General features: G+C 37.3%; 2 protein-coding genes across 2 annotated transcripts; both read left to right on the top strand.

Annotated features, from left to right (window-relative positions):
- Window positions 1-856: 856 nt before the first annotated feature.
- Window positions 857-12400, top strand: srms (src-related kinase lacking C-terminal regulatory tyrosine and N-terminal myristylation sites). The gene is made up of 8 exons (XM_057363150.1): window positions 857-1824; window positions 3288-3409; window positions 3837-4003; window positions 5660-5807; window positions 6950-7108; window positions 8457-8638; window positions 10466-10622; window positions 11057-12400. Exons 1-8 carry the CDS (start codon window positions 1478-1480, stop codon window positions 11254-11256), a joined length of 1482 nt encoding a protein of 493 aa, XP_057219133.1. The 5' UTR covers window positions 857-1477; the 3' UTR covers window positions 11257-12400.
- A 397-nt stretch (window positions 12401-12797) lies between these two features.
- ptk6b (PTK6 protein tyrosine kinase 6b) lies at window positions 12798-21356 on the top strand. Its single transcript, XM_057319786.1, has 8 exons — window positions 12798-13330; window positions 13939-14060; window positions 14219-14406; window positions 14804-14972; window positions 17024-17182; window positions 17716-17897; window positions 18892-19045; window positions 19163-21356. Exons 1-8 carry the CDS (start codon window positions 12798-12800, stop codon window positions 19351-19353), a joined length of 1698 nt encoding a protein of 565 aa, XP_057175769.1. The 3' UTR covers window positions 19354-21356.
- Window positions 21357-21566: the final 210 nt, after the last annotated feature.

The following is a 21566-nucleotide window of genomic DNA, read 5'->3' on the forward strand; positions in this document are numbered from 1 at the left end:
ATAATAATAATAATAATGAGAAATCTAGAACTTGTGCAGATCAGATATGGTAAATATTGTAAATAAATGATTTACTATATTTAAATAAGTTTTAAGATTTTTGGTCCCACCCAAGAATCAACAACCCATGGTGGGGACCCCCAAAGACGTGTGATTGTTAGGGTTAGGGAGTGGGATAGGGAATATGATATACAGTTTGTACAGTATAAAAACCATTCCGTCTATGGAATGTCCCATTAAAACATGGAAACCCAACGTGTGTGTGCGCGCGTGCGTGCGTGCGTATGTGTGTCAGGTTTTGCTGTCCAAGTAAAATCTGAATTTGCTTACATAGCCCCTATGACAGAACCAGCAAAAAATGACTTCTGACTTTAAAATTTTAAAATGTTTCAAAGTGGTTTAGGGTGTTGTAATAAAAGCGTAATTTAAAACACCCCCAGATAGCAATGATAACCGGTTTAATGTTTAATCGATGTTGAGAGTAACATTGATTCAATATTAAACCAATCTTTGCTACATGAATTGCAAGTGCATCAAAATGTATATCTATATGAAAATGTAGTAATACACAGGTTATTTGATTGATTGTTAATGCAAATAGATCAGTAGTCTATTTGCATTGACAAGTAATCGAATAAAAACTAAAAAAGAATGTGCTACTACAATGACCATAATTCAACTATGGCATTTGTGGTAAAACCACAAATTTTACATTTTCCCAAGTAGAGTTACCAGTTTTAACGATCCACTAAAAGCATGATTACTACACAAAATAAAACAACATGCTTGATTTTCCTTAAAGGGTGGTTTTCGTTTTTCCAGTACGCAAAACAGCTTTGCTGACGCATGTGAACGCAACCGAGGGTGCACAAATAATCCAGCCGTGTTCTGCTCAACGCTAACACGTTTTAATGATTTTAGTCCGATCTAGTAACAAACGGTGACGGTTTGCAGCTATTGAATAACGTTAGCCTAGTGAACAGATGGTCGCACTACAGGACACGAGGGTCGATCGCAGCCAAAGTTAGACACTGCGAAGCGATAAGGGCACAAATGCTGCGGCACACACTACTCCTGAGTACATCACACTACACGCAGCGATCAGCCGCAACGCTCGTTATGATGAGAGAGAGCAGCGACGCGGAGGAATGGAGATCAAGATGAAAAATCGTTTCTTCAAGGTATAAAATCTCATCGAACTCTTCTCCGGCATGTCTTTTCCGCATACCGACAGCGCGATTTGTTTGTGTGTGATCCATCCCGAAACGGAACCGGTTTCACCTGATCCACCGCTATGGTCGCGAACGCTGTGTTAGCTGAACAAAGGGCATCCCGGTGTTTATCGCGACGGACGTACGGTGAGGGACCCGCACACGTTTTTCTTTACAACGTGAACCTTTTTCGCTTTGCCTAGCCGTGCCGTGTATTCTGGCTGCCCTGGCGCCCGTCACCGGAGTCCTGGGAAGAGAGGGTCGGGATGGAGAACTGTTGTCGCAGCTGTATGCCATGTCTGAAGAGGTTGTGGGACTGGATATGGCCCGAATTGTTTTACCCGAACGTCGCTCACCCGGCCGAGATCCGCACCGTTTCAGGTGATATCCGGGTCCCGGCGCCTAAGAAGAAACAATCGCAGCTTTACGCGGCTCTGTTCGACTTTGTAGCCCGTAGCGAGGAAGAGCTTACTGTGAAGGAAGGGGACAAACTGTCCGTCATAGAAAAGAGGGGAGATTATGTACTTGCCAAGAAGCTGACCGGGTCCCTTGAGTCCGGTTTGGTCCCTGCTAATTATGTGGCCCTGGTACAGGACGAATTCGCAAACTATAAGTAAGTCCAGAGCTTGCTTTATGGGCTCCATTTTATATGTTTATATGAGTGTGAAACGTTTCACAGTTAAATATTTATGATCAAGCGATACGTGAGTAGCCATGTAGTGCACACTTTTAAACTAGAGTTGAATGAAGCTTGCTGCATGTGCGCGCGCACAGGTAACATTTTGCACGCAGGTAACGTGTTTTCAAACAAGTAGCCTACCGCATACACATAACTCAGTGTTCGTGCACTGTCGACTATTTCACGATGGGCTTGACTGTTGTTCACGAGGACAATGAGTCTGTTCAGTGCTGTCATGTAGCCTACTTGTGTTTTGTTGCTGTAACGGGGTCAGGCCATTAGAAACATGCCAATGAGCACCGGCGAGTACGGCTTGTTGTGGCTTGTGTACGGGCGGCAGGCCTCTCATGCACCTGTCACCTGGCGTAGTTTCACTGAAACTGACGCATCATGGGATTGTGCTAAACAAGCATGTGCGCCCTGCCGCACCCATGTTGTACATGGCAACATTTTGCATGACGCGACAGTGTGTACTGTGACGAACCGAACGCGGTTAGTGTGGGCAAAATATGAGCCTTGACCTGACCAATTTTATACATGCAAATAAAGTGTATTTCAGTTAAGGTTTTGAAATTTCACAGACGTAGAAATAAAAAATATGTTCCCCTATTAACTGTCAATATATTCAATCTTTAAGAGCCTATATGTTTGAAAAGATTTCAAATAATACACGGTTATATTACAATATAGGCCCTATTGAATAATACATAATAATACTTACTGCTTTTCATAGATTGAAAAATATAAGCACTTTAATTTAATGAATGTAGATGGTTATTTAATATATGGCATTATATTTTCCAGTATATTCCCCTATGTTTATTTTTTTCATAAAAGTGTAATAAAAACATTTATATGTACCGTATATAAACATCTACATAAATAAATAACAAAAATCATAATTTTATAATTTTGCTTAAATATATATATATACATATATTCATACATATGGCTTGCAAATATGTCAAGTTATAAATAATGTACCGTTAAGATTGCATTTTGACATTATTTTCGTAATGCACACTGCCCACATTAATGCATATGGACATTTTACTTTTGATCTTTTTATCATTTCCATTTTCAATGGTGATTCTCATTTTTACTACTGTTCATGCAGTAAATAAATACCTCAATACAAAGACAGTAAAATGATCTCATTAACATGTATACAAGTACTTATAATCATTGTTGTTCACTACAGTACAGAATACGATTTTCTGTGTTATTCAATTGTGAGATTAGGGAGCGCACAATTCACAACTGATATTCAATTCCTATCACAATGCAAAAATATAGTCTAAAAACGTTTCACACTCGTTGAGAAGCATATAATGTCCTATCAAGAAATTTGCTCATTGAGTGAGGTGTTCATTCATTCTCTGTGTGTCTGTTTACAGATGGTACTATGGGAATATAAACAGGCAAAAAGCTGAGAAGCTGCTTCTGGCTCCTCAGAATAAAACTGGTTCCTTTCTGGTGCGGATCAGTGAGAGCCACAGTGATGAATATACCATCTCCGGTTTGTTTTCTCTTTTCTTCTCCCTCTGTTTCACGCACTCTGAAATTTGAATGCCTGGAGGTCTCAGCGCTTGCCATGTTCTTATACATCATCTCCATCTTTATCTTCTCTTTGCACGTCTCCAGTTTTCTGTGTGATCTGACAGCACAGAGCCTCTCTCAAAACGGATCGTATGGTATTTTTTTGCATGAATAATGCGCTTGTTCTCCATCCTTTCAAACCACACAACTTCTCTCTGTTCCTTTCATTCTTTCTGTTCCTTAATGTCTCTCCCAGAGTTTGTAACATCATATTGCTCCTCCATGTTCAGCTGACTAAGCATTTTGGAAGATAGCTGTAGCGAGTAGTTTGTGTTTAAACCTGAGCTAGTAAACCATTTTCAGCGTTTGTATTTATAGAGAAAAACATGGTTTTCTTTTCTTTACAGCCAGAAGCGAAAATAGTGTCTTCCATTTCCGTATCCATCGTTCAGCCGTTGGTGCTTACTTTGTATCCGACAAGATCTCTTTTGCCACTCTGGATGAGCTTATCAAATATTACCAGAATAATTCGAGAAGTCTGGGATGTCCCTTAGACCAGCCATGTGTACAGCAAGTATGACTCTTTTATTTAATATACACACACACACACACACACACACACAGCAAAAACATCTGTATGATTCATTGACATTACTTACCAGCCTAATTTTAGACATCAGTTTTTGTCCTCAAGAGACAAACGTTCATAAATAGGCATTACATTATGGGTATCAGTTCTGCTTAAGAGATCCCATTAGCGATATGGAGCAGTCTGTTTCTAGTGTAGTGGCCAAGGGCAGTGTCTCTATTGAGCCTGCATCATATAGCCTACTGTGGTTTCTAAATCTTTTACTAATTTTAAAGGAATAGTTCCATTACAAATAAACATGTTAACATCATTTATTTACTCTCATGCTGTTCAAAACTGGTATATGATTCTTTTTTGTGTGGAACACAAAAAAGGTATTTTGAGAAATGTCTCGGTGATTTTGTGGTTTTCATGCAAGGCAAGTCAATGGGGAACAACATTCTTCAAAATATCTTCTTTTGTGTTCTGCCGAAGAAATAAAGTCATACAGATTTGGAATGAAATGAGATCATTTTCATTTTCGATGGAACTAGTTGATGAACTAAGGTGTGTAGATAAACACATTTAAACGTGGTTACTACAGATTCTTATTAAACAAAACATATGTACACCCTCTTTCTCATCCTTGAAGGAATTGATATTGTAATTTTATTCAATAACTAACCCTAAAGTCAAAGGTCAATAAGGTCTTTCCAGCCAAAAATCCAGCCCTAAGCCTAACACAATCTGATTCAAATGGTTGATTCAAATGTTTTTCCTCAACCAAAACTTGTACATGACAAAATCCAAGTCTAGCATTTTATGTTGTTTCAGTACTAAAAAATAGTCTGATTGACTGGTTTTAAACTACGCATAGGTCACATTTGTGAGAAAAGTTGTTGCATTGTGATATAGCGTTTATGAAAATGTAATTATCATTGTGTCATAATTTGTGACACTCACGATTTTTATTTAATCCTCTGGTAGTGTTCGGTCGCTTTTGACTAAACCTTTTTACGCTTCTATTGATCTTTTATTTTACTTTATGGAATGATACAAAACATAGAATCTGTCTAGAGTCTGTCTTGTTTGTAAAAAAATGATCATGAATGTGATTATTTAAGACTAAATGATCCTATAGTCCCACGTGTTGTCCTCACAACAAACAACCAAAATATGTTACATTTGTTGCATTTTAGGTGTTTAGTCACTTTTGACTGTGAGGAGCATCATTGTGACCCCTGAAGTAGCAGAGGGTTAAACAATAAATTTACATTTAATGCAAACTATTAAAACATTCTCTCTGTTTCCTTCTAAACACTTTAACATACCTTCATACTACTGTAGATACTAACTACAGAGTTTGGTTATATATGAAGCCACAGTAAAGTGGAACAGCTTGTTCAGCTAAAAATAAACCCTTCTTCACTCTAATGCCTTGATTTCAGTGTTCTTAGAAATACTTTTCCAACCCATTCTTATCTTTCTCTCATGTTTATGCAGTCAACACAATCTACTCACTAACTACACATTCACGTTGTATAGTGTAACGTACCCAGTGTTGTAGTCAATACTGTGCCCTGTGTTTAGAACAACATGTGATATCAAGTAGGAAAGATTCTTGGAACAGATCTCTTGTGACCTTTGTGTGTCCACGTGCAGAGGGAGCTGTTCGACATGGAACCGTGGGAGCGTCCGAGGGAGGAGTTTCAGCTTATCAAGAAACTCGGGGAAGGACACTTTGGAGAGGTTTGGGAGGCTGTCTGGACCACCAAGAAGCAGAAAGTGGCTGTCAAGATGCTCAAACAAGGTGTGATGCTGCTTCACTTTCAGCTTCTTATGCATTTACACTGGACAGTGGAGTGCACTGCACAACCGCGGAAAAATATAAGAGACCATTCCAAATTGTCGTTTAATCAGCATTTCTAGATGTATTGTGGCCAGTCCAGTGTCTGTTGAATTTCAACTAAATTAAACCTCAGGAGTGACATAAGGTCATCCAACAGCAATGTGAAAGACTGACAGCATGACAGAAAAATCTAGATTATCACTTTTGAATTTTTTTAAATACATGTATAAATATGACTGTTGTATTGCTTAAAAGTGAATCTGAACTTGTTTTCTTTGCAGTATTTGAGGTCTGAAAAAATACAGAGCATCTTTTCTGTTATTTTGACCTGTTTCTCCAGTTTTCTTTTTCTGCAAATAAAAGCAAATGGAAACAATATTTTTATTTCAAATTTCGCAAAAATATTGTTAGTAGTTCACAGAATGAAACAAAAATGATGGTTTTACCTAAACACAAAGTAAATTCAGTAAAACAGAAAAGGGTCTTTGAAATGGTCTCTTCATTTTTTTTCTATGCCCATATGTTTGAAAGCACTACGCTACATTATGCTGAAACATGAGAGCAGTAAAGAAAGAGGTGGTGAAATCTTGCATAAATGCAGTGTAATCTAAGCATATGGGTTTTGTAATTTTGCTGCGTGAGCAAAAATTCTGCTGCACCAACTGGTTGAAATTTTATGCGACTACACCAAAAGTTTTTTATGCTTCGGCATACTGTATGAAGCCTCTCTTTTAGGATTTGGAAATGTAAAGTAACCTCTGGACATAAAAAGTTAATGCCTTAATATCTGAGCATATTGGGTTTTCTTGCCCACAAAATCTTCTTTCAATAATTATTTTATAAATTTAGTTCAATTTGATTTGATTTTAGTGCTAAAGGAATTGCAGAACTACATACATATCAAAGTTATTTTTGTTTTTCACACTCCTAAAAATAAAGTTGCTCAAAAGGGGCTTTCACAGCACTGCCATAAAAGAATCGTTTTTACTTCCCCAAAATAGAGAAAGTAAAAAAAATGTCCGTACCAGTAGGACACCATAGACACAATCATAGACAAAATCAACAGAATTTTGAAGCTATGGCTCTCTCATTGTGCCCTGTAGAGGACACAAAGTTGGATGAATTTGTCAAGGAGGTTCACGCACTGAAGAATCTGCACCATCCTAAACTGATTCAGCTCCTGGCTCTGTGCACACGAGGAGAACCCGTCTATATCGTCACTGAGCTCATGATTAAAGGAAGCCTGAAATCATACTTGTCTGGTAAGTGCTTTCATTTTCACATACTCTCTTCCCTATTTCAATAATGGCTTGTACAGACACCTGCATGTTTATATAAAAGTATTCCTTTGTAGTGTCAAATAAAAGCACTGTATATACCATTATACTTAAATGCATGTACTTTTTTTACTTTGTTATACGGTCACGTCAGCGCTGATGACCTTGTTTTATTATTTGACTTCCTTTTTTATTTTTGCCTTGTTATCAAAAGTAAATGAAATAATTTAACAGAGCGTCATATCTTTGACAATGAAGTCACTTCCAACAGTCTTTAAAAATGTCTTTTAGTATCTTGTTTACTATTTTGATCAATTATTGAATCACTAACACTAGAGAACATTTGCATGCTTTTTTTGTATTTAGTTGTGTTTATATTTAGTTGGAATTGTAATAGTGAACTGTAACATATGGGAAGGGCCACAGGAAGACCGCAGAACTCACAACAGCACAAAAGCCACAGAATTGAAATGAATTTTAACCATTTGCAAAGTCCTAAACCGGCCCAACCTCCTGCATGTTTCTTTATTAAATATTTTGTTTCATTTTATGATGCCTTGTGCTACCAGAAAGGGTCAATTGAACACATTTAAACATGTTTTAAATCTATTCTGCACAATTACTATGAACAGAAAACTAAAAAAATCAAAATTCAGGTGGACGTTTTAATTTAACATCTTACTGATTTCATATTTAATTAATATTGATCATAATGTTATACTGGGGTCTAAGACTATTAATGAAACAGCTTGTTTTGCATTTTAACACTATTTTATGTGTATTTATTTACTTAATTAATTGCAAACCTTATTAGATAACATCAATATATTAACATAGATTTTAGAACAAAAATTGTGTTTCAAACCTGTAAAAATGTATTTTTTCCGATGAACACAGAGAACGATATTTGGAAAAATGTTAGCAATAATTTAGTTCTGGGTCATTATCCACTACCATTGTAGACCAAAATATGGTATATTTTTTGTTCCGTTGATCACACAATTAGATATTTTGAAGAACGGAACACCTTTGACTACCATTTACTTTTTCCTACTATAGTAGTCAACGATGTTCCAGAACTGAAAATTGCTAACATTCTTCCAAATATCTTCCTTTGTGTTCAGCAGAACAAAGTCATTTATACAGGTATGAAATGACACGAGGGTAAGTAAATGACGACAGATTTTTCCTTTTTGGGTGAACTATCCCTTTAAAGACTGCATGCACTCGGGCTGTCATGAACTCCTGTAAAACCTGATGATTCCGTATGATCTGACAATGTTCAATTGTTCTGTTAAAACATTTACTGGATGTCCCTTGTGTCTTCATGTAGCACCTGAGGGTCAGGTGTTGACCTCTGCTCACCTGATCTACATGGCTGGTCAGATAGCAGAAGGAATGGCCTATCTGGAGGACCGACACATCGTCCACAGAGACCTGGCTGCTCGAAACATCCTGGTTGGAGATGACCTGGTGTGTAAAGTGGCTGACTTTGGTCTGGCGCGCATCATAAAGGTAAAAACACCCAGCAAAGCAGCCTCTGAAGATCTGTATGTGGGAAGTGATGTATTGTCAACAGCACTTTGACCTTTATTTTACAACAATTCTGCTTTTCGCTTCTGCTCTAACTTGTGTAGTACTTTTGCTTATATTTCAAATAGCTCGTGATGTTCCTCATTTGTAAGTCATTTTGGATAAAAACCTTCTAAATTAATAAATGTAACTTAAGCACGCAGTAAATACAGAGACAATTATAACAATTTAAAGGGATAGTTCACCCAAAAATGGAAATTCTGTCATCATTTACTCTAGGGATGGGCGATATTATATCGTTTGCGATATACCGGTAGAAATTCCCCACACGATAGGAATTAGTCTTCCCGCGATATAAACGATAAATTCTAGTTGATGACGTATTTCTTTGTGAGACCCATTCACAGCTCATATGTGAAGCGAAAACGGGTATAGCGGAGGGCGGACGTGAAGCTGAGAAAGAGTTTGCACTAAAACACGAGCTCTAAATCTCGTTTAGGTTGGCACTGTAGATGCATCCGAGTTCATGTTTAGTTTCACTTTCGTTTAATTTAATTCATTTGTTAAGTATTCGTTGATAGTCATAATGCGTTACACCACAACATTTAGTTTGGCTAAAAGTATTTATTTAAACATTCGTTAGATGTTATGCGCGCGTGCACAAATTGTTTAATATGATTTCTTGCCTGTTACATACAGGATGAACGGAGCGTCCCGTGCGCAGTTCGCGCCCACATGTGCTTTCATAGCGACACAGTGCACACAGCACTGCTGCCTGTTTACATACAGTACAATGCGAGTTTGTATTACGTTATTTTAAATACGTTTATGAGCGTATAAAAGCTTGGATTATTTCATTAGATTTCTTTTATCCGCATTTTCTGTTCTCTTTCTGTAGCGCGAGTCATAGACAGATTCAGTTGCTGTGAGAAGAGAAGGTTCACACAGTTCAAGAGAGAGTGATTGACAGCGTGATGCGATCGATCGTTTCCGCCCAACAATAGAATATATACAGTTTTAGGTATGACATGTGTTTATTGAACTTTAGTTCATTTAACTTTTCTTTACCACAACCTTTTGAAGTCGAATCTCACTATTATATTTTATATTTACAAAAATACTGTAGGTATATTTTAGGAGCTGTTTGTTTTGGGGTGAGTTTTACTTTTTGATAATATTTGTTTTTCTGAGGGTCTAGACTAAATGCAGCTACTATCACTTGACGCAAAATACACGGGTGGATGGCATTATGGATATATCGTCATTTTTATCGTTATCGCAAAACAAATACCAGGAATTATCGTGATAGAGTTTTAGGGCCATATCGCCCATCCCTAATTTACTCCCCCTCAAGTTGTACCATCCCTGTATAAATGTCTTTGTTCTGCTCAACACAAAGGAAGATATTTGGAAGAATGTCAGTAAGCAAACAGATGTCACCCCCCATTTACTACCATAGTAGGGAAAATCAATACTATTGGAGTCAATGGGGGATGAGATCTGGTTGGTTACATTCTTCCAAATATCTTTCTTTGTGTTTAGCAGAACAAAGACATGTGTTTGGGGCAGTCTGAAGGTGAGTTAATTATGACAGAATTTCCATTTTTGGGTGAACTATCCCTTGAAGTGTATGAGAAATGAGAAATGAATGCAGATTTGTAACTTTACTCGTAACATGTGAAGACCGAATCAGTTCCTATATAAGTGTATGCCTACTATTAAACAAACAATGGATAAAAAACAACACGATGTCACAGCAATAATTCAACAGAAATGTATTATATTCTAAAGTATTTTGTTGGTGTGCAGGACAGTGTGTATACAGCTAGTAGAAACACTAAGATCCCCGTGCGCTGGACGGCTCCAGAAGCTGCACTTTATCAGCGCTTCTCAGTGAAATCTGACGTCTGGTCTTTCGGAGTGGTGCTCTATGAGATGATGTCACGTGGAAAAATGCCGTATGATGGTATGAGTCGCTCTATTAGCTACAGATATTTTAGCCTTTTTACAGTTTAATTTTGGGTTATGTTCTTTTTAAAGCCTACTTTTAACCCCGCATTCTGATGATGCAGCTGTACAAAATGGTTTGTACTTACAGTAACCCTGGCTAAATATTATCCTGGATTATCATGTTTCACAGTGTTCCTGGGGTTAATGTTTAATCCTCATCTTCATGTTTTATGATTTAATAAAAAACCCATTTATGCAAATTACGCCGTGAAGTCCATGTAGGCTGTTTACATTCAATTTGCAAGCACTGTATTTGGCACCACAATGCGGGGTTAACCTCGCAAAACCTCTGGCTAAACCTCTTTCAAACTATGCAACATTGCTTTGGGTTAAGCACAGCGTAAAAAGCCCTATAATATTATTTTTCATTCTTATTTCATATGCACGCAGGCAAGAATAATAAGGAAGTTTTGGAGATCCTGTCCTCAGGCTACAGGTTGCCATCTCCAAGCCGTTGCCCGCCAAACATCTACCGCATCATGATGGAATGCTGGCATGCGGAGCCTTCCAAACGGCCCTCGTTTCACGCACTTCATAGTCAGCTAGACAACATCTACTCCAGAATCTACTTCAAAACCATTGAAGTGTAGAATGCAGTGAGAAGAGAGAGACTTGAAGCATGTGATTGTGGAATGCTGAGACAAGAAAGAGAATGAAGAAAAGACTTGCATGGACAAAAGTGCACGAAGGACAAATGCACAAAGGTGTACTCCAGTGTCAATGAAAGAATGTTTATGACTGCTTAAATGATATGATTGAAGGGAGGTGCAAAAAATGTTTGTGTAGGACTTGGAAAAGCCACGAAAGAGGAAAATAGGAGCCGAGAACAAACTAAGTGCATCTCCTTAATCTGACGGGACCAGATTATCTATAGCTTGTCACAAAAGCTCTTGGTTGTCAAGAGTTGAAGTACTTCATTACGCACTAGTTATACGGTAATATAAACACACAGCACTTCCTTATTGTTTATGTGCTACACTGTAAAACTTTGCTGTAGTTTTTGCAACTTACTGTAGATTTAATTACTAATATACTTTACAATTAGTACTGTTTTCCATTACTTTAATCAAAGTTAAAACACTTAGACTTTTGAGATTCAAAATGAGCAAGAAGAGACCGGCATTAGCACAGCAACAAAGTAAAAAAATGGCATTCTTCCTAAGCATTATTCTCTTGTTTTCTGTAAAAATGTTTAAAACTTCTTAAATTACGATACATTTACATACCAAGAAAAGTGACCCAAGATATTTAGTCTTGTTTTATGAAAGAAAAATATATAAACTAGGCAATTTTATGCTTAAAACAAAATGGTACATTAAATCTACAGTAAGTTACTGGCAAACCTGCTGCGAAATTACAGCAAAATTTTACAGTGTGGAGTTGATCTGGCCCGTTCAGGTTCTGTAGGAACAGGAGATGATTTGGTCCGTTTTCAGGTGAGAGTTTATGTTTACAAATGATTCACCTGCCAAAATATGGACAGGTGTTAAGAACGCGATGGAAACTATGGCCATTTTAAGTTATAATTGTTGACTGCACAAATTGTTTTTATTACCAAGTGTATGATCTTTAAACGCTTTTAAGATCAAACACAGGAGCCATATGACAAAAACTACCTGAGTAGGCTTCCTCTGTGTCATAATTTAATTGTCTTCCAGTGCATTTTACTAAAGCACCGTTTCTCTTCATGTATTCTGTGGACAACTCTTGTAAATAAAATATTTTTTCAATAAACATGTTTGTGCAGTTCATCATTTGTTTGGGAAAAATTGATCTGAGCTGGATATTAGCTAACATAGCAGACCATAAGCTATTGTATTCCCCGCTAAAAGAAAAAACAATAGAAATATTTGCAAAAAAATTCTAATGGATTTAATAGTTATAATGGGAACTGTATTGGTTTTAATGGAAACTATATAATGGTCTCTGTGGGTCTCTACTTGGGTGGGATGTTATGAAAGCTGAAATAAGCCCAAAATGCACTTCATAAAGAAATTGTGTAATGGTTTTTTAATGGTAAACAGCTGATTTGGTCTTGTATTGTTTGTTCGGCAGGTGTTACCACCCTCAAATAAAAGGATTCAAGTTTAGCCCACTGAACTTTGTGTCATTGTGCACAGGCGTGGTAAAAATGCGGAAGATTACACACTTGCATCAGTTCCCTAAAGGCACGCTTCGCCTTCTTCACATCGCCGTCCAGCAGAGCAGGTGTCTCTCCAGAGCGCGCCTGCAGCGCGGGCACTGTTATCCCATGGGGGAATGTTTGAGGAAAACTTGCCCATGTCTTCAGACATTATGGGACAGAATATACGGACCCTCGAGTGACGCCGGTGAAAACAGCGTGAAAGCTGACGGTGGTTGGACGGGAGATGTTTCCAGCATCACGGTCAACAGTGGCTCGGAGTCTGTCGGTCGTTACGCGCGGCCGGTGAGCGCCATCCAGCCCAATCGAAAGACCGACAATGCTGTATATACAGCTCTGTGGGACTTTGAGGCTCGGGAAGTCGAGGAGTTGTCGTTTAAGGCTGGTGATATATTCCAGATCGTCAGCCGTTCCGGCGACTGGTGGAGCGCGAGGAAAACGGACATGAATGGTTGTATTCTCGTCACGGGGTTTGTTCCGCGTAATTACCTGGCGCGCGTGGAATCCGTGGACTCTCAACCGTGAGTGGGCTTCCGTTTACACTTTCATTTTTTTATAAATGCATTATTTAATAAGAGTTCCTAAGTCATTCATTGACTGCTTTTCCAAAATACCAGGACCAACTTATCCGTTTAAAATATAGTTTACACAAACATTACATTCATTCATGTAGCAAATGCTTTTCTCCAAAGAGACGAATTAACATTCTGTCAATTACCATTATAATAAAAACTGTTTTATTGATTTTTGATGATTTTTCTATACTATATTCATAATCGTTCTTATTTTTATAATGTTTTCTTTCCTCGTGTCTCTATTGTTTTGTCTTAAAATGCGTTTTCTTTAAAGCTGTTTGGAACAATGCAAAATGATAAAAAGCGCTATAGAATTAAATCTGAATGAAACTGTCCTTGGCCACAAAGCAGAAAAAGTTTCAGGATAATGCAAAGCATTTACATGACCTGATTTTCTCAGTAACCATTTTCTGATTCATTGTAGTAGTTGTAATAGAGAGAACGTCTTTTTCCTTACTGTATTAAACACCCATGTCGTAAGATCTTCAAGTTTTTGTGATTAACTGTGCAGTGAAGGAATGTTAATGACCCCCTTGATTTGAATGCTGCTTCAGATGGTTCTTTGGAAAGATGAGCCGCATTGAGGCCTCAAGTCACCTCATGTCACCTGGAAATCATGATGGATCCTTCCTGGTGCGAATCAGTGAGTCCGACAACATAGGCCACGTGATCTCAGGTCTGTATTGTTTTTACAGTCAGTGATTTGCTGATCTGGGATTTTCATTCGGAGTCCAGCTATAAAATTGTATTAATTGTCTTCTGATATCTAAAAGTCTGGTGTTTATGGTTGAAGAAAACAATCTCTGCTGTTCACTGTCCTGTATATCTGACATCTCTCTCCTCTTGAACCTTTTCTCATAGTAAAGGCACAGAAAAAAACAAAACACTTCAAGATCTATGAGTCCAATGGTCAAGTCTATTTGGATCCGGCTCTTAAATTCTCCAGCGTATTAGAGGTGGTGGAATACTATCAATCTCACCCTCTGGCCTCTCTGGACAGACTGAAATGTCCCTGCATACGGGTAAGACAAAGATACATTTCTCTTTTCTCATGAGTATCTCCATTTGTGCTCATTCTCCTCTTCTCTCCTGCTTGTAGTCATTTCTCTCTCAGTTTTCTTTCAGTTCTGTTATTTGAGGAAGTGGTTGTAACAGTTGCTTCAGTTTTACAAGAACGTCAGTTTCGTGTTAAATCTGCCATTTATTTGATGCTGTAAATATTTTAAATAATTTATCAATAATTTGTTTTCAAAAGTACTTCTCAATCCACCAGCAAACAAACAAATGTGCCTGATGTTAGGTGTATTATTGTTTAAAGAACTTCATTTTACACAGTAAATATATGAGTGGTTATAATGTGTGTAATGTCAAAAGACTTACATCACTTCCTGTCACTTCTGACTCACTTCCTGGCTGTAGAAAAGGCCTCAACCGCAGGATCTGTCACACTCAACAGTGGACGAATGGGAGTTGCCAAAAGAGGACTTTACCCTTGAAGAGCAGCTCGGCAGCGGCTACTTTGCTGATGTTTACAGGGGCAAATGGAAAAATCGCATTAACGTGGCCATCAAAATCCTCAAGAACAACGGTGAGCTTATAGTTTGAGGTATATAATAGATCTGATGTCATGGGAACGAAAAAATCCAAATGTTGCACATCATGTGACACAAATGTGTAACGTGTCAATGATGGAATCCACCAGTCAGATACCAACATACATAATGACAGAAGTGAACGTAATGTGGCATTTAAATAACCCAAAGAACAAGTACATCGCCGCTGTCCTTCCGAAGCCTCAGATGTCCAAATTGACTGTTTTTCAGGAAATAAAAAAATTGACAAGCACTTTTTAAAACTTTTTATTGGTTAGATATGTGCCAAACCCTGTGACAAACATAAAAGGTGCCTCATAATAATGATTAATTATTAAAGGGAGAGTTCACCCAAAAAGGAAAATTCTGCCATGAATTACTCTCTAGTTGTTCCAAATCTGTATAAATGTATTTGTAACCAAACAGTTCTTGGACCCCATTGACTACCATAGTAGGAAAAATGATAATGGTGGTCAAAAGTGACCCACAACTGTTTGCTTTCCTGCATTCTTCAAAATGTCTTCTTTAGTGTTCAACAGAACAAAAAAATTATAAAGTAATTTTTCCTACTATGGTAGTCAATGGCGTCCAAGAACTGTTTGGTTATAAGCATTCTTACAAATATCTTTATCTGTGTTCATCAGAACAAAGACATTTATACAGATTTTGGAACAACTCAAAGGTGAGTAAATAATGACAGAATTTTCATTTTTGGCTGGACTATCGCTTTAAATTTATAACGGTGTGCTTTAGTTTATTCAAAAATTTGTGCAATGTAGGATTTCAACCCTGCAGGGTTGAAAATCAAAGCCATGATTGCTTAAAAAGATTTTATTAATTGTTTTTTTTAACTTTTTTGTCTTAAAAATAAGGGATCCGATCTTTTGTAAAATTATATTTATGAACATTCTCCTAAAAATAGGATGACAGTCAGTGAGTTAAAATGCCTCTCTTTGTTGTAAAACTGATCTGCTGTTATCCTGGTGTACGTTTCGCACAACACAGCTTCAAAATGGTATTCTTCAATTATGTCTCCAGTTCCCTCATAAAAAAGTTATGAATATAAACAAAACCAAGGTTTAAAAACATGTGTAGAGATCTTGACTTTCAAAATCTAATGTCAGGAAATGGTATATGTGTAGGAAGTAGACGTTCAAGAAATGTAACACCATACTGTGTTATGTATGTAACCCATTTCAAAAGCCAGATAGACAATACTCCAGACAGAAACCTAATGTACGGAATTGTGCTTTTGCCAGTTTCAGTCTTCAAGTATTTACCCCAAGGACATCATTGAACAACAATGGCATGAGTACACATCTTTTAATAACAGAGAGTATTAAATCGAAAGCATTCTAACATTAAAGGCATCACCCGCACCGCCTGCAGCCTCAGGACATGAGTACTTTAGAAATAATACAACCAACAAGTCTGGGTTGTACACGGCACACACTACTGCATTTTACGTGTGAGCCGAAGCAGAACAAATGTGGGTCACACGGACTGGCAATGACCCTAAAAACATTACAATAGTAAATCTACAACTGAATGGCTAAAACGCCCTTAAAGCTTCAGTGTATGACATTTAGCGGTTGAGATTGCGAATTGCAACCAACGGCTCACTCCACCCCCCCTCCCTTTCGAAGCACCACGGAGGCTGAGAGAGGACTGAGATGTCATGTTTTCGCTTCTTTGGCGAAGGAGATGACGTATTTGCGAAATGCGCTCTGTAGAGCAGTTTGTCCGTTTACTGTAGAAATGGTGAATTCAATGTAAGGGGACCCGCGGTGTATGTAGATAGAAATAGCTCATTCTAAGATAATAAAAACATAACGCTTCATTATGTAAGGTCTTTATACACCTCTGAAGACATAGTTATATACTGTATATATTATATTGCATATATTTCATTTCTGTCAATAGATCTCCTTAATCTTACACCTTTAAATTTAAACTTTGAACTGGTACGTTACTTTGTATTAGCTATAATATTACAAATGACAATTATACACAACAAGAAGAAGGTTTCTGTCTCTCTCCACCACAGATTGTCTAAAGCAGAAAGAATTTCAGATGGAGGTGCAGATTATGAAGCGGTTGCGTCATAGACACCTCATCGCTCTCTTTGCCATCTGCACGTCCTCCGCCCCTTATTACATCATCACAGAGCTCATGGAGAAGGGCAACCTGTTAAACTTCCTCAGAGGTCAGTCACTGCCCCCAAGATCATATTTTTACCATTCAATTGTGTGTTAGTGAACATTTAACTATATGTATGTGGGTATTAAACGCTCCCTGTCTTTAAAGGCACAGTTGTTGTTCTGATGGACACTAAGAAAGAAAGAAAGAAAGAAAGAAAGAAAGAAAGAAAGAAAGAAAGAAAGAAAGAAAGAAAGAAAGAAAGAAAGAAAGAAAGAAAGAAAGAAAGAAAGAAAGAAAGAAAGAAAGAAAGAAAGAAAGAAAGAAAGAAAGAAAGAAAGAAAGAAAGATATTTGTAAAAAATGTTTGTAACCAAACAGATCTGTGGCACCCTAGACTTCCATAGTAGGATGAAAAACTACTATAGTCAATGGTGCCCCAGAACTGTTTAGTTTCCCACATTCTCCAAAATATCTCCTTTTGTGTTTTAAGATTTTAATAACAGTTTTGGAACAAGTAAATGATGACAGAATTTTCGAGTGCACTATCCCTTTAAGTTCATCAGTGCTCTTTCTGTATCTCTCTCATCACAACTTTCAGGTCCAGAAGGCGAGGCATTAGATCTGGTTTCTCTGATCGACATGGCAGCTCAGATAGCAGAAGGGATGGCATATTTAGAGGCCCATAACAGTATTCACAGAGACCTCGCTGCAAGAAATGTTCTAGTTGGAGATGGATATATCTGCAAAGTGGCCGATTTTGGCTTAGCCCGCATCATTAAGGTGCGTTGATATGATGCACTGTACTGTCATTTCATAACCCATTTTATTTGGAGTGTAGTAATTTATAATTCTATATCAAATTATACTGTGTTCTGTGGTGTAAGTTCCTTTGGATAAAAACATCTGCTACACGCATAAATGTAAATGATTAGGGGAATATAACGTTGTGGTTTCTTTTCAGTTCTGCTTTCCCAACATTGTTCTTATTCCGACAGTTTTACCAAACATATTAAAGTGACAAGTGCATTCCTAGTAAGTGCAGAGAGGAAATGACACTCACGTCTATTTTTTTTTAAGAGGAAGCTCAAATAATTTATGCATAAACATCAAAAAATATTCAGCCGTCTGTGGATCTTGGCATTCATTGAACATTTATCTGTCCGTGGGTTTTAGTCTAGCAGCATCCATCTGACAAACCTGAAGAAAATTTGCTCAGAAAGAGCAGAACACCCACAATATTAAAATAACACCCACAAAGATAAAAACAAATCTGCTCTCCCCCTACGCAACACGCTTGTAGCTACTACTTATTTCTATATTTGGAAGAAATGCTTTTGTCTTTGTTCTCTATTTTTTGAAGGCTAAAAAACAAATCCATCATATATATCCCTCATAATATGGACGAGTCATAATTATAGATAAATAAAGTCTCTTATTTCTTATGCAGAATAAACTGTGACTGTTTTTAGTGTTATCTTTGGTAGAGTCCTACACATGCCTTTTCTCACCTCTCCTCCTCCTGTTTCTGCTCTCATATTTTCCATTTCTGTGAGCTTATTCGTGCTTACCTTTAAACTAGTGCATGTATTTAGACTTGTGATATGATTATGATCTGTATGGATGGCTGCATATGCGGTATCTTCTCCAAACTTTCTGAAGTCTTTTTAAGCATCAGTCATAGAGGATCCTGACTTGAGGGGTTAAAGAGTCCGTAATGAATTGACATTCTTTGAGTATGAACCAGTTATTAATTTACATCTTTATTTGTGTCTAGGAGCCTTTTTATGTATCTGATGAGAAGAAAATCCCATACAGGTGGACGGCACCTGAGGCTATCAGTCACGGCCGTTTCTCCAATAAATCTGACATCTGGTCATTCGGGATTCTTCTTTTTGAGATTCTCACCTACGGCGGGATACCTTATCCAGGTCATTTCAATTATGTGTGTCATGTATTTTTAAAAAATGATTCAAGGCCTTGACTAAATATAGCTAACTATTTTATTGTATTCATATTTTTATTAAATCGATTTCTTCATTATGTAGGTTTAGCAACAAATGAGGTGTTTATTTATATTACGCAACGCAACTACAGATTGCCCGCTCCACCCAAATGTCCGCAGTTCATATATGACATCATGCTGTCCTGCTGGAGGGTGAAGCCAGAAGACCGGCCTGATTTTAAAGATCTGAGACACGACCTAGAAAACATCAGTCGCTACAGTGATTTGGACTGACTCAGTTGGAAGTTTTCTGTCTCTGTGTATGATCCCCTTCAGAGTTGCGAAAGCAAAACAAGACTGACCAAGACACGATTTTTAAAGACAATTGTACGCTATTGAATCATCTCTGGTACATTACCGGATGTGTAGATCTGTTTCATCACACCAGAACATGCACACATAAAGCCCTTTTGCTGCTCTCAGAGAATAATTTGTTTTTGTTTGGTGTGTTTGCTTAATGGTTAAAGTTGTATGTGTGAAATCAATGATTCATTTTCTCCAGAAACGAAACCCATGACTGAATTTGAGTGTAAAAAATGGAAATAAATATATTGCTAGACAGTCTTATTTTGATGCATGTTTAAAACGGGCAATGTCTGTGGACATGTCAGTGAACCAAAAATGTTGTAAAAGAGGATGCTAAACACTGCTGTCTGTTCCTTTGTATACTATGTGCTGTACTTTCTGTATTGTTAGTGGGTTTTAAGATTGTTTATTGTATTGTGTTAAGCAACTCGCCAAATTTGACACAAAAGAAAAGATTACCTGGCCAGAAAACTCACATGCCAGATTGTTCGTTCATTTTACAAAAAGGGACCTAGCCAGTTTGACCAGTTTATCTTTCTTGTTTTTTGTGATATCTTCAACTTCAGAGGTCTAGTGGTGAACAATGTTGATTTGATGTGGCAAATATTAAACGTTGTATTAATGCAGCTGTTACTGTATTGTTGCAGATCCATCCATATAGCCTAGAAACAATGGCTGGCGCAATATAAAACATATCCAGCAGATGGCACCGTATGCTACTATTTCAGTGACGATCTGTACAGCGTGGAATAAAAGCGAACAAGATGTGTACCTACGTATCACTAAAGATAAATTATTATTAACGTTATTAATTCACAGTGTGGGTGTTAGTTCTCTGATTATGTTTTGATGAAGGAAAATAATTAATTCATTAATAAATAACTACCAGTTCCAGCACTTAAATCCAACTTCTATCAGCTATTCTAAAGAGTCTTTCAGACTTTTTAAATGAGTAATACTTTTATTTAAAGGTTCAGTCTGAGGTTTATTTCTTGTGTCTTAATAATAACTTTGCTTCGGTCTCTCAGATTGTGGGTACTTTATGTTGACTTTCCAGTGAAATCCCGGTGGCTAGTTCTCAGTTTGTGGGTGATTTATGGGTGGGCACGCGGAGGGGCGCGGGTGAGCCCGGGTCACGCGACTGCTGCTCATGCGGTCACAGCGTGATCATCTGTGGAGACTCATCGATTGCCATCGATCTGCTCTTCCTGCCCACCGGTGTTTTCGGAGTTCTTGAGTACTAGTTGGCCAGTTTTACTTAGTTAAAAATTAGGGATAAAGGTTAAGGTTCTTAATCTGAAACAAACTAGCTCTGGGTAAAACCCTATAATCGAGAACCATACATTTTTTTTGCAGTGTGTTCTTGAGTTGATGTTTTTTTCTGGAGTTGCGAGTTGTTTTATTATTTTGTTTTTTATGACGGTGTGACTTTCTTTCTTCCGCAGGACACAAAAGAAGATATTTTGAAGAATGTTGGTAACTGAACAACACTGGTCACCCTTTAAGACACAAAACCTTTAAGACATTTCTTAAAATATAATTTCACAAAAATGTACAGGTTTTGACAAGAGGGTGAATAAATGATGACTGGGTTTTGTTAATGGGTGAACCGTTTAAGGCACTAGGTCTAAAAAATCTTTGTACAACATTTGCACAGTAAATTCATTTCTGGTCCTTACTGGAACATTTACTTTTAGGATGAAAATGATGGTCTGTTCCATCTATAGGCCTACTGTTGAGACATTGAGCTTCAAAGTTTTTGCATTCCATTTCACTGTAAATAGAATCATTTTGTTTTCTAAAAAAAGTACAAAAATATAAACAGCGTAAAGAAAAACACCAAATTATCGTAAATATAGTTAAAAAATGTGAATAATTTAATTTGGACAAATATGTCACATAGAACCTTATGATTCCAAGGCAACGAAATTACAATGGAAAAAATATTTCTTTACTAAATGAATCAGGTTTAACTATATTATAGTGTTTGTTTGTTTTAGTAAAACCATAGTAACCATAGTTTAACCATTTGTAATGAAACTTACCTGTATTAATACACTTTTACTATAAAAAAACATGCTTTTCACAAGTTTTGTGTTCAGCTTTTTTGCAGTTTTGGGTTCTGCATAAAGTGATATTCA

This window comes from Triplophysa rosa, linkage group LG21, assembly GCF_024868665.1.
Source record: "Triplophysa rosa linkage group LG21, Trosa_1v2, whole genome shotgun sequence".
Lineage (NCBI taxonomy): Eukaryota > Metazoa > Chordata > Actinopteri > Cypriniformes > Nemacheilidae > Triplophysa > Triplophysa rosa.